Raw genomic sequence first — 15,780 nt, forward strand, 5'->3', positions numbered from 1 at the left:
GGGATTACAGGCACGCGCCACCATGCCCAGCTAATTTTTTGTATTTTTAGTAGAGACGGGGTTTCACCATGTTGATCAGGATGGTCTCGATCTTTTGACCTCGTGATCCACCCGCCTCGGCCTCCCAAAGTGCTGGGATTACAGGCTTGAGCCACCGCGCCCGGCGCAAAGGATTTTTAAGAAAGCGAGTGAAGGGAAGCTAGTTGAATCCTGAGAAGGGACAAATAGGGGACTATAAAGAAGTGTCCCTTTTGTATATATTTTTTTGAGATAGTTTATTCTCGTTTCCCAGGCTAGAGTGCAGTGGCGCCATCTCGGCTTACTGCACTCTCCCTCCCGGGTTCAAATGATTCTCGTGCCTCAGTCCCCTGAGTAGCTGGGACTATAGGCCCCAGCCACTAAGCCCTACCTTTGCTATTTTTTGTAGAGACAGGGTTTCGCCATGTTGACCAGGCTGGTCTCGAACTCCTGACCTCAGGTGATCCACACGCCTTGGCCTCCCAAAGTGCATGCATGAGCCACTGTGCCTGGCCTCATTGATTTTTTTTTTCTTTAGTGTTTTGTTTACTGTTGTATCAGTGATTTTTCAAAGCCTCTCCACCTGTCTCTCGCTGTACCCCATCTCCAGGCCAGACCTTACTCTAGACTCTTTTAAGGATTGGATATAGCTATCTCACAGAAAAGCACCCAAGAAGCAATTACTACAGTAGTCCATTCCTAGGGGGAATGGGCCCCAAGGTTTAGTTTATTTTGATAGTTTTTGGGGTACAGGTGGTGTTTGGTTACATGGATGAGTTCTTTAGTGGTGATTTCTGAGATTTTAGCGCACCCATCACCCAAGCAGTGTACACTGTACCCAGTATGTAGTCTTTTTTTTTTTTTTTTTTTTTTTTGAGACGGAGTTTCACTGTTGTTGCCCAGACTGGAGTGCAATGGTGCAATCTCGGCTCACCGCAACCTCCACCTCTCAGGTTCAAGCGATTCTCCTGCCTCAGCCTCCCAGGTAGCTGGGATTATAGGCATGCGCCACCATGCCTGGTTAATTTTGCATTTTTAGTAGAGACGGGGTTTCTCCATGTTGGTCAGGCTGGTCTTGAACTCCCGACCTCAGGTGATCCTTCCACCTCGGCCTCTCAAAGTGCTGGGATTACAGGCGTGAGCCACCGTGCCCAGCCCCAGTATGTAGTCTTTTATCCCTCACCCCCCTCCAAGATTTAGTTCTGCCAGACGATACATGCTGCCTTCACTTTTTTTTAGTTTATTTGCCTGGACCCATCTAAGTCATACTTAAAACTCTGTAAAGCCATTTTTCTTTGAAATGGTCCCAGCTCCTTCTTGATCCTCTCCATTTTCCACCCAATCTCCTCTATCCCTCTCCCTTTGCTGCCTGAAATCAGCTGTAGATGTAGCAGTTTCTGGAGGAAATGAAGATTTGTGGTGGTTCTTTCCAGTCACCAGGTTGTGAAAGTCTTAGGGGTGAAGGGAAGGGAATCGCCTCAAGGACAAGATACTACTACCACATTAAGGTCAGTTCTTAAAGGGCGAAGATTTCATTTTATTCCACTGCCTTCAGAGGCCTGCTAGAGGAGGCCCAGTTGGTACAGTAATACTTATTCACCAAGCTGGTCATCGACGAAATTGAGGATGTCCTAGACGGAGCAAGAATAGGCAGAGGCTGAAGGTAGAGGTTTTCTTTTTATATATACAAGACACATTAATCCATTAAATTTGAGGACACAGTACAAAAAAAAAAAGAAAAAAAAACACTTCAACTAATTCATCTGACAATGCTGTTCGTATTCGTGACGCCATTTTTGTTGTTGTTGTTGTTGTTGTTGTTGTCCTAATAATAAAGGAGACTTAGGGCTGTTGGGCTGATATATATTTGGGGGTCCCACCTCCCCACCTCATCCGTACACCACCAGGGTGAACAGGAGGAAGGAAAGGAGGCGCAGGGCCCACAGCAAAGTTTCATAATCTTGAATGCAAGAGGGGCGAAGGAACGGAAGGGGGAAAAAAAAGGAGAAAATACAAATCCTATAATACATACAACAGGGTGGGGACGGTGTAGGAATGGGACAGACATGAAGCTGAGGCATGGGGTGGGCCGCTGGGGGTGGGGGGCAGCGGAAACCCCCCACATTCCTTTCTCTTTGATGCTGTTTCCATAGTTTCCAGGCTGAGAAGCCCTCTCAGAAGATGGGACCGGGAGAAGAGGGTCAGGGCCTCAGTTGGCCCCCCAGCTGTAGCTGTTGTAGGCAGACTTGTTGGTCTGGGGCTTCTGCGGGATGGAGCTGGTCTGGCTACGTTGCCCGCTGCCCGTCTGCAGGGGAATGGGAGGATGATGGGGAGGAAAAAGGTGTCTAGTTAGTGGTACAAATTTGTAACATCTTCAGGAGGAGATGTGCAAACTGTCTTGCTCTCCCATTCCCCTTACTACTATTAGAACCATAGAAAATTTGGTCTGCGTAGCTGCTAAAGCCCCTTTCTTACAAGCAGGAAGCCATTTTTAACTTTTAAATAGGGAAAAGATGAAGAGGGCAAGATACCTTTGGAGACAAGGTAGTGAGTTAGTTCCACTCAATTTCAATTCTACCTTCTCCCACTACCCCACCTCTCTCCCCTGCTCTGCACAGATGAGTCATCACAAGGCAATTTCCTTTCCATTGATCCCCATGAATGCCTCAATTTGGAAAGCTGTCTTTAGGAGGAAGGAAGCCCTTATTCTAGCTCCAGTCACCTACAATGGAGCTCTCAAGAGGCCACTTGCATCGGCCCACAGATCCCCACCCGTACCTCATATCACATCTGTGAGCCTATTTCAGGTAGGTATGAGAGGCAGTCTCAGGCCTCAGGCTCCAGATGCTGCCCCAAGAATCTTTTCCATTCTGGTAACCAAATGTTTTCCACAGTTGGGGGAGGGTACAAAGATAAAGAGGGTGTTGGGGAGGGGAGGAGGAGAGAGGAAGGGGAGGCCAGAGAGCTCAGCAAGGTGTTTGTGTTTGTGTATCCCGATTTGTGACCGCGCAGTCTTTTCAAGTTCCCTGAGGCTGTGGAGGTGAAATGGGGACTGAAAAGGAGTGGGTTCAAGCATATCATCATTCAATTTCATTACCTGCTCCTCCTGCTGGCGCTGGCAACAGAGAATCATCTGCAAATATGGTAGCTGAGGCAGAACCAGGATATATGGAAAATAAAGGGACAAACTTTGACAATAGAACTCCACCATTAGAAGGGAAAGCTAAAATGTCAGGGAAGAGGGAAGGCTGGGAGAGGTAAGAGGGGAGGTGTGACCCAGGTCTGATGGGATGAGGACAACTGTGGCACGGGGGGAGAAGGGCACCAGAGGAATTGGGCAAAAAGGGTTTCAATCTGCCCCCTTCTCTAACATTTCCTTTGCCGGTCGCTCGTGTTATGTGCGCTTGTGTCTGTATGTGCTGTGTGCCCATGACTGGCGCTGGGGAGGGATTGGGTGAAGTTGGTGGTGAGGAAGGGTAAGAAAAGGAAAGGGGAGGCAGTTTTAAGGGATAGGAAGGAAGAGGAAGGGAAAGTAGAGAGGGAAAAGGGCTATTACCTGGCCATCCTGCTGCAGGTGATGGTGAAGGATCTGAGAGTGCGGCTGCTGATGGGGGGTCAGAATGTGCATAAAGGGGGCAGGTGGGTAGGCAGCAGCTGTGGCCGGATTGATGGGGCCCCCACTTCCTAGGGCTGAAGGCAAGTTGAAGGAAGCAGCAGGAGTACCGGAATGAAAACCTTGTTTCTCAAAGGACTGCTATCCAGGAGGCCAGGAAGAGACAGAGTAAAAGGGATCAGCAAACTAATCTTGGGATTTTCCTCAGCTCAAGCTCCCCAACCTTCAGAAAGCAGCATGGTGTCACAGAATGCACAGTACATCTAAAGTCACATATTCAGGTTTCAGTCTCAGCTCTGCTCTTATTTAATAGCTGTGTGAACCTGGGCAAACTACTCAATCTCTTAGTCTCAGTTTCCTCAGATATAAAACAGGGATGCTACAAACCTGTTGTAAAGACCAAATGGGCCAGGCATGGTGGCTCACGCCTGTAATCCCAGCAGTTTAGAAGGCCGAGGTGGGCAGATCACATGAGGTCGGGTTCAAGACTGGCCTGGCCAACATGGTGAAACCCCGTCTCAACTAAAAATATAAAAAAATTAGCTGGGCGTGGTGGCCTGTGCCTGTAATCCCAGCTACTTGGGAGGCTGAGGAAAAAGAATTGCTTGAACCTGAGGCCGGGCGCGGTGGCTCACGCCTATAACCCCAGCACTCTGGGAGGCCGAGGCGGGTGGATCACGAGGTCACGAGATTGAGACCATCCTGGTCAACATGGTGAAACCCTGTCTCTACTAAAAATACAAAAACTAGCTGGGCATGGTGGCGCATGCCTGTAATCCCAGCTACTTGGAAGGCTGAGGCAGGAGAATTGCCTGAACCCAGGAGGTGGAGATTGAGGTGAGCCGAGATCGCGCCATTGCACTCCAGCCTGGGTAAAAAGAGCGAAACTCCGTCTCAAAAAAAAAAAAAAAAAAAAAAAAAGAACTGCTTGAACCTGGGAGGCAGAGGTTGCAGTGAGCTGAGATTGCCCCACTGCACTGTACTCCAGCCTGGGCAACAGAGGAAGACTCTGTCTCCAAAAAAAAAGAAAAAAAAAAAGAAAAAAGAAAAGAAAAAAAGGTTGGGAGAGGTGGCTCATGCCTATAATTTCAACACTTTGGGAGGCACAGGTGAGCCGACTGCCTGAGGCCAGGAGTTTGAGATAAGCCTGACCAACATGGAGAAACCCCATCTCTATTAAAAATATAAAATTAGTTGGGCGTGGTGACACATGCCTGTAATCCCAGCTACTCAGGAGGCTGAGGCAGAACTGCTTGAACCCAGGAGGTAGAGGTTTCGGTGGGCTGAGATCATGCCATTGCGCTCCAGCCTGGGTAACAAGAGCGAAACTTCATCTCAAAAAAACAAAAACCGGCCGGGCGCGGTGGCTCAAGCCTGTAATCCCAGCACTTTGGGAGGCCGAGGCGGGTGGATCACGAGGTCAAGAGATCAAGACCATCCTGGTCAACATGGTGAAACCCCGTCTCTACTAAAAATACAAAAACTAGCTAGGCGTGGTGGCACATGCCTGTAATCCCAGCTACTTAGGAGGCTGAGGCAGGAGAATTGCCTGAGCCCAGGAGGCGGAGGTTGCGGTGAGCCAAGATCGCGCCATTGCACTCCAGCCTGGGTAACAAGAGCGAAACTCCGTCTCAAAAAAAAAAAAACCAAAAAAAAAACAAAAAAAAAACCACCACCAAGTAACTTCTTTCTTGGATGAAATGTGAAAGCACTTTGTGAAAAAACTGAATGTCGGCCAGGCGCAGTGGCTCATGCCTATAATCCCAGCACTTTGGGAGGCCAACATGGGCGGCAGATCACAAGGTCAAAAGATCGAGACCACCCTGCCCAACATGGTGAAACCCTGTCTCTACTAAAAATACAAAAATTAGCTGGGCGTGGTAGTGTGCACCCGTAGCCCCCACCTACTTGGGAGACTGAGACAGGAGAATTGCTTGAACTTGGGAGGAGGAGGTTGCAGTGAGCCCAGGTTGAGCCACTGCACTCCAGCCTGGTGAGAGAGCAAGACTGTATCAAAAAACAACAACAAAAAAATTAATGTCATATTTGAACATCATGAAATTTGGCATTCCTGCTCCCAGAGTTGGGTAGAAATTAGAACTCCAGGCTGGGCATGGTGGTTCACACCTGTAATTCCAGCACTTTTGGGAGACTGAGGTGGGTGGATTGCTTGAGCCCAGGTGGTCAAGACCAGCCTGGGAAACATGGCAAAAACCTGTATCTATCCTGAACTCGCGACCTCAGGTGATCCGCCTGCCTTGGCCTCCAAAGTGCTTGGATTACAGGTGTGAGCCACTAAGCCCAGCCAACCCTGTATCTATAAAAAAAAATAAAAAATTAGCCAGGCCTGGTGGTACACACCTGTAGTCCCAGCTACTTAGAAAGCTGAGATTGCACCATTGCACTCCAGCCTGGGTGACTTCTTGAGACTATCTCAAAAAACAAACAAACCAACAAACCAATAGTGTGTCCCCACCCCTTCTGATATTCCTTAAAAGAAAGAAAAACTCCTTGGGTATTTCAAAAGAAATAAATACATACTGAGATATTTGAAGTGTTGAAGGTCTTGGCCATGAAGTACTCCCCCTACTCTCCCAGTGCTTTATAGCAAACTTATTTATGGTGATAGGGGATAAAAGCAACGTAACAAACCTATGGATCACTCAAATACTTCATTAGTTACTAGGCTGTCTCCTTTCCCACTCCCACTGTTATAGATTTACTCAACAAATGGAATGAAAGGTTTCCTGTCCCTCTCATACTGATTCTCTTGAAAAGTTATGAAAAAGGTTGGGAGTAGGTAGGAAAAGGGGCCAGGTGAGTTGCACAGTAAATCATGACACATTAAACAATTTGCCACACTTCACCTGCCTATTACATTTCTCGTGTTTTTCTCAGGGGGCTCAACTTTAACTTCTTAGAGAAAGTGAAGTCTAGAGAAGACCTTTCATTTAGAGAAAGTAGGATGCGTTTCCTGGCCCCTCTCCTAGGTTTGTTCTTATCCATTGTATTTCTGTCATTGCAATTCTACCTCCTCTATGTCCACCTCTTTTCCACTTCTGTCCAGAGCCAGGCACCTACCTGGGTTTTGGAGTACACAGAACCCGAGATATCTGGCACGCCCGTGTTACTGGAGGTGACTGAAACACCTAGGGAGGAGGAAACAGACAGGAGGGTTAGCTCAGCTAGCTGTCTGGCCCTCATTCCTGGGATGAGGCAATAGCTGTAGCCTTTCTAGCTATAGCACTGCAAGGGAATTTTGATAGGTTTTCCAGCTTCAAGTTAGTCCTACGAGGTAAGAATTCATGACACAAAAAGCTCCCTAAGGGTTCTTTGGCCCTTTCCAGGTGTGTGTTGAGTATACATGTAAGTTGTTTTTTGGCGGGCAAGGGGATATGAGCAAACCTTACCAGCATATACCATTTTCAAAACACTTCTGTGCCAAAGTCTAGCAGGAATGTCATAAACTTTTAATTTTAATGTCCATTTCAAATCAGTCCACTCTAACTCCACTCAGTTGTATTCCTGGAGACTCAGGTAGTCTGGCCCTTTCTCTTCCTGAAGTGACATTTCTGGGCTCAAAATCCATGCCTCCACTGCGTAAGTACTAAAGGAGCAGTCCACTTTAATACCCAAGGGCACTCTCATTCTCAGAGCCTTAGCTCAGTCCAGCTTCTTTAGTCTTGAAGCATCTAAGATAAATCTTTAAACTTAAGATGTAAAGGCCTGGCATAAAGACGAACTCCCACGTACACAATTTAAGCCTGAGTGCAGTGGGGTGGGGAGGCATAGGTAGACAAGAGTAAGCCATCACCTATAGCCTAGGTGGAACACAAAAACCACGTCATTTTCAGTATACAACTTCAGCTTCTCCGTAAGATAAAGGCTCTAACCCATACCCCAAGGCTCACATTCCTGTTGAAAAATTCCCTACTAATCTCTACAACTTTAAGGAAACCAGACTAGTACAACCTCTCATTTTAATGTGTACTCCTCAAACAAATACTCATACTATATACTCTACCACCTGAGGTATAAGGCATTGGGTCAAGGAGATAGGAAAAGCCATGGAATAAATTATCTAGCATCTTTTAAACTTTCCATTTTTTAAACAAAGATTTGAAGAAAAGTAATTCAGGAATATAAAGCATGATTTTAAAAAGATATATTAGTTCTTACAAAAATAAAACGAAGCTTCAGAAAAACTCTGCCTGTCTATGCTCTTGGATCTTTCCCCTCAGAGGTACACATCCCTTCTCCTCTGCTGTCAGGAACATTGATGGAAAAGTGTTTTAAAAGCACTGTACTAGAGTGGCCAACTCACAAATAAGGAATCCTCCATTCACCCGCAATTCAAACTCCAGAACCCAAATCCTCCCAACGCCTCAGACAAAGGCAGCCTTCCACTTAGTCCACGTTGAACAGTCACTTTCCAAGTGGTAACCCTCCCAACATCCTAAGTCCAGATAGTTCCTAGGAAAAATAACAACTACAGAAAACCAAGCAAGAGAAAATACTTCCTCATCTCAAAAGCATCAACTCTCTATAATTTAAAGACACTGAAGTAAAAGAAGGGAATGATACAAGAATATCTAAAGGAGCTAACGGAGTATTTTTTCCATTCATTTTTCAAACCTGAGGTGCCCATCTGGCAAATCACTGGGTAACAGGCATAACTTTTAAGAATAGGGAAGTTCAGTTATGGAAAAGGCTTAAGCTAATAAGTTCATGTGGAAGGGTTGAAAGTAAAGGTGGAATAAACAGGATATAAGTAGAACATTTTTTAAACAAACCAAGAGACAACTTATCTTTACTGCAAAGGCAAAAAACAAACAAAAAAAGCATACTTGCCCTCTGCAAAGTGAGGCTAGGATGCCTATATTGGATGGAAGAAATGACTAACTGGATTCTCAAGCTCGGTGGTAGGGAGGAATTCAGTTCCAGTGTGCCCCTACCTGATCTCCTCCTTTCCAGAGTTTAGGCTAAAAACAGCTTCTAGTCCAGAGGCCTTATCTTGGATATGAAGTTGAAGGGACTGGGAATATAGGAACCATAATACTCTGTAGTGGTCATAACAATCTCAGAGTATTAGAGATCTAGAAAATAATGGGTACTGACTTCACTACCCCTCACCAATTATTAGAAAGATCTTCAGGCTACATTGTTTTCTTGCTCTCCTTCCAATATCAACACCCCCTATGTATCCCCAAACAGTGACAATACCAATACCATGAGGGCAGCAGGGAAGAGAAACATGAATTGATCTCTCCCAGCATGGCAGCCCCTGGGAAAGGTGGTCACACTCGACAGAGCAAAATTACTCCAAAAGGGCTGAGAACAAATACAAGGAAAGCTGAATACTTTTGATTTCTAATCAACCCAGGGTGGTGATCTCACTGTCCACGTTAACTTTATAAATAAAAGGCTAATGGCATATTCTAGCTGGACTGGGAGGGAATTAGCATTTCCAGTCAAGTGGTTTCTGACCAAACCACTCCCACATATCCTTAGCTTATACCCACAAATGCAAAACTGATAATCGACGAACTCTGAAAAGCCATCAAGGGACTAAGAACAATGTTCCACGCTAGCACAGTCTCCACAGAGCCTGAGTCATCAACTAGCTGATCACTAATGACTTTACCAGATCTCAGCCACTTGGCTTTTAGGAACCAGATGTGGGAATTAAACTTTGGAAGATACTTCCCTAACAGCTCTGAACACTATCTCTTTTGCCTTTCACTAGGACATGACACTCCAAACATTTTTGTCCCTTCCCCACTGCTTAGGTAAGAGGCAAAGGAAAGATCTAAATTGAAAAATGAAGTAGCATAAGCATGGAGAATCAGGGATTTCTACAAATAGTTTCCTTTATCAACCAATCATCCAGCTGGAAACTGAGGCTGTTTCCCCTCCCCCCACCTTCATAAAACCAGCATATTGAAAAATTAATAGTTCTTTGGCTATGCTAGATTTTGATTAAAAAGGCCACCCTCCACCCTTCATCCACAGCACAGCATTGGTTCCTAGTGTCCAGAAAGACATGCACGGAAAGAACGCCAGAGTTAGCTAAAGAAATACCACAGTTTATTGAAGACTACAAATATTTTTGTTACAAGTTGAAACTACATGCCTTCCAGAAATCAAAAGCAACAGCAGGTGTGTGCATTGATGCTTCGAAGGTGCTGCACCGCTTGAACTTGAAATGGGTAAGACAGGGTCAGACACATGGGGGAGAGGGAAATGGGGGAGGGGCAAGTTCAAAAGCCCAGAAGGTATCCACCAACTCATTTCCCCAAGCCACGCAGGCCATGGCCTCAGCTCAGCAGGCTCTCCTCAGTGGTCTGGTTTCTGAAACAAGACTTCAGTGCAAATTTATATACACACACAAAATACAGCCCCCAGCCTTGGGCCAAATTAGCTCTCAGCCGTCCAGAAATGCTTGTAAGGGGGTGGATATTTTCTTCCTAAAAGGAATCAAATACATAAAAATAAATGAATGGAATAACAAAAGCCCTTTGTGGGGTTGGGAACTAGGGGTTCTCAAGGGCTGATATAACACATTCCTGAATTCTTAAGGGAGGCAAGAAGCTGGGATTTCTAGAATCAGGTATGCCAATTCTCTAATATTATCAATCACCTGCCTCTTAAAATTCATTAACCTGGTTCAACTAAGACTTCAACCTAATGTCCTCAGAATGGGGCCACCACTCCAAGTCAAAAAGCTTATAATCCTCCCCACCAAGAATTAGGGTGGACCCTACTCGGTGAGACGGGTGGCCACAAGGAGTCTACATATTACTAAATCTCAATGGGGCTTCTCAGGATTTGTTTAACTCATGACCCACTCTAACTCATACAGCACAGTTCAAAGATCCACCTGGCTGTCAGTTCCTAGACCTTACTGCCTACTGTAGTCTTCCCAGTTATTGGAAACTGTGGGCAACTGACCCACCCAGAGCCCACCTAAGGGTGAAGAATACATGCTGCTCTATCCAAAGTACCATGAAACTGTAACTGAGCTGACAGTTTTGAAGGACAACCCCCATCCCCAACCCTAAGCAGTCAGAGAAACCTGCTCCTCCTCTATTCAGCTAAAAATCACTGAAAAAGTAGAATTACATTATTCAAAGATTCCTTCTCATTCCCTGTCCTCCAAAAGCAGAGCACAGATCTCAGGTATGAAAGCAAGGGAGAGACTAAGCATCCTTTAGGTAAGTACCCATCAAGAGGATTCCTACAATTCCCTCCCTGCCATCACATACGCAAATGGACTTTGCAAAGAGACCAGCCATACAAATAAAGAAACCTAAAGGCCCAACTCTCCCAGTCCAATTCCCAATCTATTGAGTAACAGTCTCACGCCTACTCCTTTTTCTCCAGTTTAGGTCTTCTAGCTAGGGAATAAAAAAGGACACATAAGTAGTACTACAAAGTGATTTAAGCCAAACCTACCATAGTCTGTTACCTATGAACCCACTTAATCCTTCTACTCAGTGAATATACCCCCTTTTGTACTATCAGTGCCATACATATTAATACTTGCCTCCACTGACATTTCAGCAGAATCTTGGAGCTCCTTGCCCTATTTCCCACCCACACTTTTGGCCATCCAACATTTCTAAAAGCCGATTTATACTCTCTTGGGCATTCCCATCACAAATAGTGGACACATGTCCTAGTATCAAGCTCCTCTGTTGGTGCTGCTCCCACAGATACCCAAGTCAGTCAAGCATTAACAATCATACCCGGGGTAGTGGCACACCCTCACCAACCCCATTTTCTCAATCACCAAGTCCTCCTCCCTGAAATTTATCCAGTAACACCCCACAGCTACCACTGAGCCAGGGACAAGGTCGGCTTACCAGTGTTGTATCCATGAGACCCATATCCACTCGGCTGTTGGAAAGGGGTGGCCGATGCATTCACACTGACATTCACACCATGCTGCTTGGAAGAGGTAGGAGCCACCTAAAGAGCAAAAAGGCCAGAATTGCAGTGAAATAGCAGCAGAATACCATCTGTCCCACTTGTCCAGCTCCAGGGACTGGACATTCAGATGGCTACCTATCCTAATGCTTGGTGAAATTAGCTCCTAATAGTTCCAGAATCTACCAATGAAGTCAAGAAATGGTAGTTTGGAGAAGAAAAAGGGGTAATGGCAGCAGGGAATGAATGAATCTGAGTGAAGCAAAGCTGTATGGTATCATATTCTCCCTTTGGCAAATTCTAAGACTAGGCAATCCCTATCCTAATCCACCAATTCCAGCCCCATTCCCCCACCACCCTGCACCAGGCCAAAAACAGGCCAGAGGTGGAAACTGTTCCTCCTCATCCATTATTAAAGAGTCATCCATCCTTAAAAGCAGGTAGGATAATGTCCAGGGCTAGGATCCTTCACCACAAGGAGTGACCAAAGCAGGTACTCACAGGGAACACAGCAGGCCCATACTGGAAGGTGCTGGGGAGGCCCGGGACCCCTGTATAGTATGGCAGGCTGGTGTAACTGTAGCCAGGAGGCAGCGCCGGGTTCAGGAATGTCTGCTGCGTGGTGTGGTGAGTCTGCGTCTGGTTCTGTTGGGGTTGGGCCAAGGTTGTGGCCGGGGCTGGGGAGGAGGCATCCCCACGGCCGAACTTTGTGAGGTCACCTGTGACAGGAGAGGCTAAATGTACCTGCCTCTTTAACCCCAATACCAACGTAAAATTACCTCATCTGGTTTCATATGATTCCAGGAGATCCTGTTCAAAGACTGTTAAAGTTCAATTCCTTCAATTACATTTCTTAGTGGCTCCAATTAGTGTTGCTCAGCATACACTTGGCACAGTTGGAAGTCAAGATCTATTGTTGAATAACTGTGCAGGGACACAGTCATTCACAGTTATGGCAGAGATAGGCTCTTGGAATAAGGTACCTGGCACAATTTCTCTGCCCACTTATGTTCTCTTTCATCTTCCCCCTTCTTCCCTTCCCTCTTTTCCATGGGGAATACCCCCATGCTGGATTTGAAGGATAATGATGAATCAGGAAAAATGGTAAGTCAATGAGGACAATGACAGGTCAGGTAAAAGAAGGCCCCGGGCCTAGCAAGGCAGTGAGATTGCCACTGTGAGCAGCATAAAGGGGCAGAGATGAGCAGAGTAGACCACATCAACCACTGTACTTCCTAGAAAAAGCTTAAAACTAAGTCAAGATATGGGGTCTTTCTATGTTGCCCAGGATGGTCTTGAACTCCTGGGCTTAAGCAATCTTCCCACCTCAGCCTCCCAAGTAGCTGAGACTACAGGTGTGTGCTACCATGCCTGGCTAAGATATCATCTAGAAATCACAGGGAGACAATAGAAAGTGGGATATATAGGAAAAGCCATGACAGGCCCAACTTTAGCAGGATTCTGAATCTACTAATCCTGATTTAGCACATCCCTTCTTGCTACCCATCAGGTTTCTGCCATCAATCCCAACGCTATCTCCCTTTTTATTTATCTAGCCCCATCCCAATCCTACCAGAATAAGGGTTGCTGGCCAGGCTACCATCCCTCCCAGTCAGCGGAGTAGTGGGTGTGGGAAATGGGATGCTGTAGTAATCCTAGAAAAGAGAAAAAAAAAAAAAAGAGCAGAGATTCAATCTCACTCATTTCGCAGCATGAGAATTATTTCCACAGAGGAAGAAACAGAAGAATGTGAGAGTTGTGCAATTCATCCAGTCACTGATTAAGCTGGCTAGAGTTAGCACAAACTCCACATTACTCTTGCATACACTGTCCCCCCTACCTGACCATGAGCACAGTCAGGCAAGGTCTACGGGTATGCCCACTTGAGAACATATCAAAGTCCATCAGGACCAATATTTTCAGCCCTCTAGGTGTCATCCCTGCCAGTTTACACCAAGCTTATTCTACTGAGAAAACAATCATTCCATAATTTAAAGTGTGTGGGACAAACAAAAAGCACCCTGAGAGCTCCAGAGTACTTTACTGGGCTATGGATTAGGTTAAAATATATTTACTAAGATGTCACAACTCTGATTTAAAAAAAGAAAAAAAAGTTACCTTCTGTTGGAAAGCCTCCCCCAAATTCCTATATTCTAATATGCCTTAAATCAGAGTGCATGGAGGACTGGGATGGGAAAGAGCTATGTCTGTGACTTATCAACTGAACATTTGAGATAATTCTCCCAACACTAATTTTAAGACCACTTTTTTTCCCAAAGCTCTACCCCACATACTCACCAATGGAAATCTTGTCTGAAGCATCTGCAAGTCATCATAACCATATACTTGTGGCTGAAAGATACAGACATATAACAATAATAGGAACTGGTCATGATGTTAGCAAACCAAGGACCTAAGAGACAAACTAATTCAACAGAACATCCATCCTCATTCTAGGTTAGAACAGGACACAGATTATTTCCTTCAGTGTTTTATTTAAGGGAAAAGCAGTAAAGTACAAAGAGATTAAATGATTCATGAAAGGTCATGAAGCTTTCCTTCAACTAAATACTACTGATTCTAGTAGGCTGGCTTCTTGATACCAATAGAGTAAACACAAACCATACATGAACCACCAGTTTTACTCTCTATTCTACGAGTCTCTGTCTCTTATACTCTTCAAAATCTGGCTTAAAATTATCTCCTCCTGAAACAATATTTTACTTTTCTCCAATTTCAGAGTTTTAAGGTACTGACTACACATTAAAAATGTGTAATTGTGTTATTTGGATGTATCATTGGTATGAAATTTATCTAATCTAGACTTCGTCTATGAGGGCAGAAACAGGTATCTTTTAAAACTTTCTCATATATCCTTCATCTTAATAGATACCAAATACTTAAAGGTCCCAGAAGATACACTACAGCAAAAAGCTGCTACTAATGTCAGCCTTATTCTCAGTCCCAGATTGAGTCAGGAAACTTTTCTCTGACCAGGCCAGACTAGCAAACACACTCAGAGAAAATAATTCTTGGGGCCAGGAGCAGTGGCTTAGAACTATATATAATCCCGGTTCTTTGGGAGGCTATAGCAGGAGGACCACTTGAGCCTGGGATTTTGAGACCAGCCTAGGCAACATAGGAAGACCCTGTCTCTAAAAATTTTTTATTTATTTTTTTTTGAGACGGAGTTTCGCTCTTGTTACCCAGGCCGGAGTGCAATGGTGAGATCTCGGCTCACCGCAACCTCCGCCTCCTGGGTTCGGGCAATTCTCCTGCCTCAGCCTCCTGAGTAGCTGGGATTACAGGCACGCACCACCATACCAGCTAATTTTTTGTATTTTTAGTAGAGACAGGGTTTCACCATGTTGACCAGGATGGTCTCGATCTCTTGACCTTGTGATCCACCCGCCTTGGCCTCCCAAAGTGCTGGGATTACAGGCTTGAGCCACTGCACCCGGCCTTAAAAATTTTTTAAAACCTTAGCTAGGTATGGGGGTCCACACCTGTAGTCCTAGCCACTTGGGAGTTTGAGGTGAGAGGACTGCTTGAGCCCAGGAGTTCAAGGCTGAAGTGAGCTAGCTATGACTGTTCCACTGCACTCCAGCCTAGGTGAAAGAGCAAGAGGTGTCTCAAAAAAATAAAATAATAGTCATAATTTTCTAAGAAACTGAAATGGATTCAAGGTGAACACTCTGGCCTTTGGCTTCTGAGGTCCAGAAGTTGTGTTTTGTTTTTTTTTTCTTTTTAAGAAGCTAAACGCTAGTATTCTTCCTTCACAGAAGTGTTTTAAACAGATATTCTCATCACACATATACATACATGTTGTACACACACACACACATGCATACATGTGTGTACCATAAACCAGAGCAGATACACAATAGAGGGGTTGGCCTCAGTTTAGTCCATTAGCACTTCTTCCAAAACTGCAAAGATTAAAAACTGGTTTGCTTACATGTGGCAATCCCTCATTTATTTTATACCTTAGTTACAGTTGACCCTAACACAGGTTTGAACTGCACACTGTTTATATATGAACTTTTTCCAACCAGACACACAGATCAAAAATAGTCACATTTGCAGAATGTAAAATCCATACACATGGATTCCACAAAGTCAACTGCAGGACTTCAGCATGTGCAAGTTTTGGTATTCACAGGGGTCCATCTGAAGCCAGAGCTAAAAAAGAATAGCTACAGCATCCTCACCTTTGGAAG

At 45.1% G+C, this 15,780-nt stretch overlaps 1 protein-coding gene and 1 non-coding gene across 33 annotated transcripts in view; both read right to left on the bottom strand.

Annotated features, from left to right (window-relative positions):
- Positions 1-719: 719 nt before the first annotated feature.
- The window catches only part of UBAP2L (ubiquitin associated protein 2 like), a 58,017-nt gene continuing 42,956 nt past the window's right edge, over positions 720-15,780 (bottom strand). For 6 of the 32 annotated variants that reach the window (XM_074389724.1, XM_010329602.2, XM_039459950.2 and 3 more), the window contains 5 exons: positions 13,859-13,912; positions 13,134-13,215; positions 12,062-12,279; positions 11,497-11,602; positions 9,697-10,098 (listed from right to left, as the gene is read on the bottom strand). In XM_074389724.1, coding sequence (XP_074245825.1) covers positions 10,049-10,098; positions 11,497-11,602; positions 12,062-12,279; positions 13,134-13,215; positions 13,859-13,912 — 510 coding nt within the window. In that variant the 3' untranslated portion in view covers positions 9,697-10,048. Of the gene's footprint in view, positions 1,650-1,682; positions 2,324-3,115; positions 3,167-3,574; positions 3,773-6,712; positions 6,781-9,696; positions 10,099-11,496; positions 11,603-12,061; positions 12,280-13,133; positions 13,216-13,858; positions 13,913-15,780 lie in introns of those variants that run through there. The other 26 variants (XM_039459946.2, XM_039459943.2, XM_039459947.2 and 23 more) reach the window with 17 other exon arrangements.
- LOC120360252 (small nucleolar RNA SNORA58) lies at positions 13,306-13,441 on the bottom strand. The gene has a single exon (XR_005576825.1). It is a non-coding gene; the product is annotated as a small nucleolar RNA SNORA58 (small nucleolar RNA).

Source organism: Saimiri boliviensis, chromosome 19 (assembly GCF_048565385.1).
Source record: "Saimiri boliviensis isolate mSaiBol1 chromosome 19, mSaiBol1.pri, whole genome shotgun sequence".
Classification (NCBI taxonomy): domain Eukaryota; kingdom Metazoa; phylum Chordata; class Mammalia; order Primates; family Cebidae; genus Saimiri; species Saimiri boliviensis.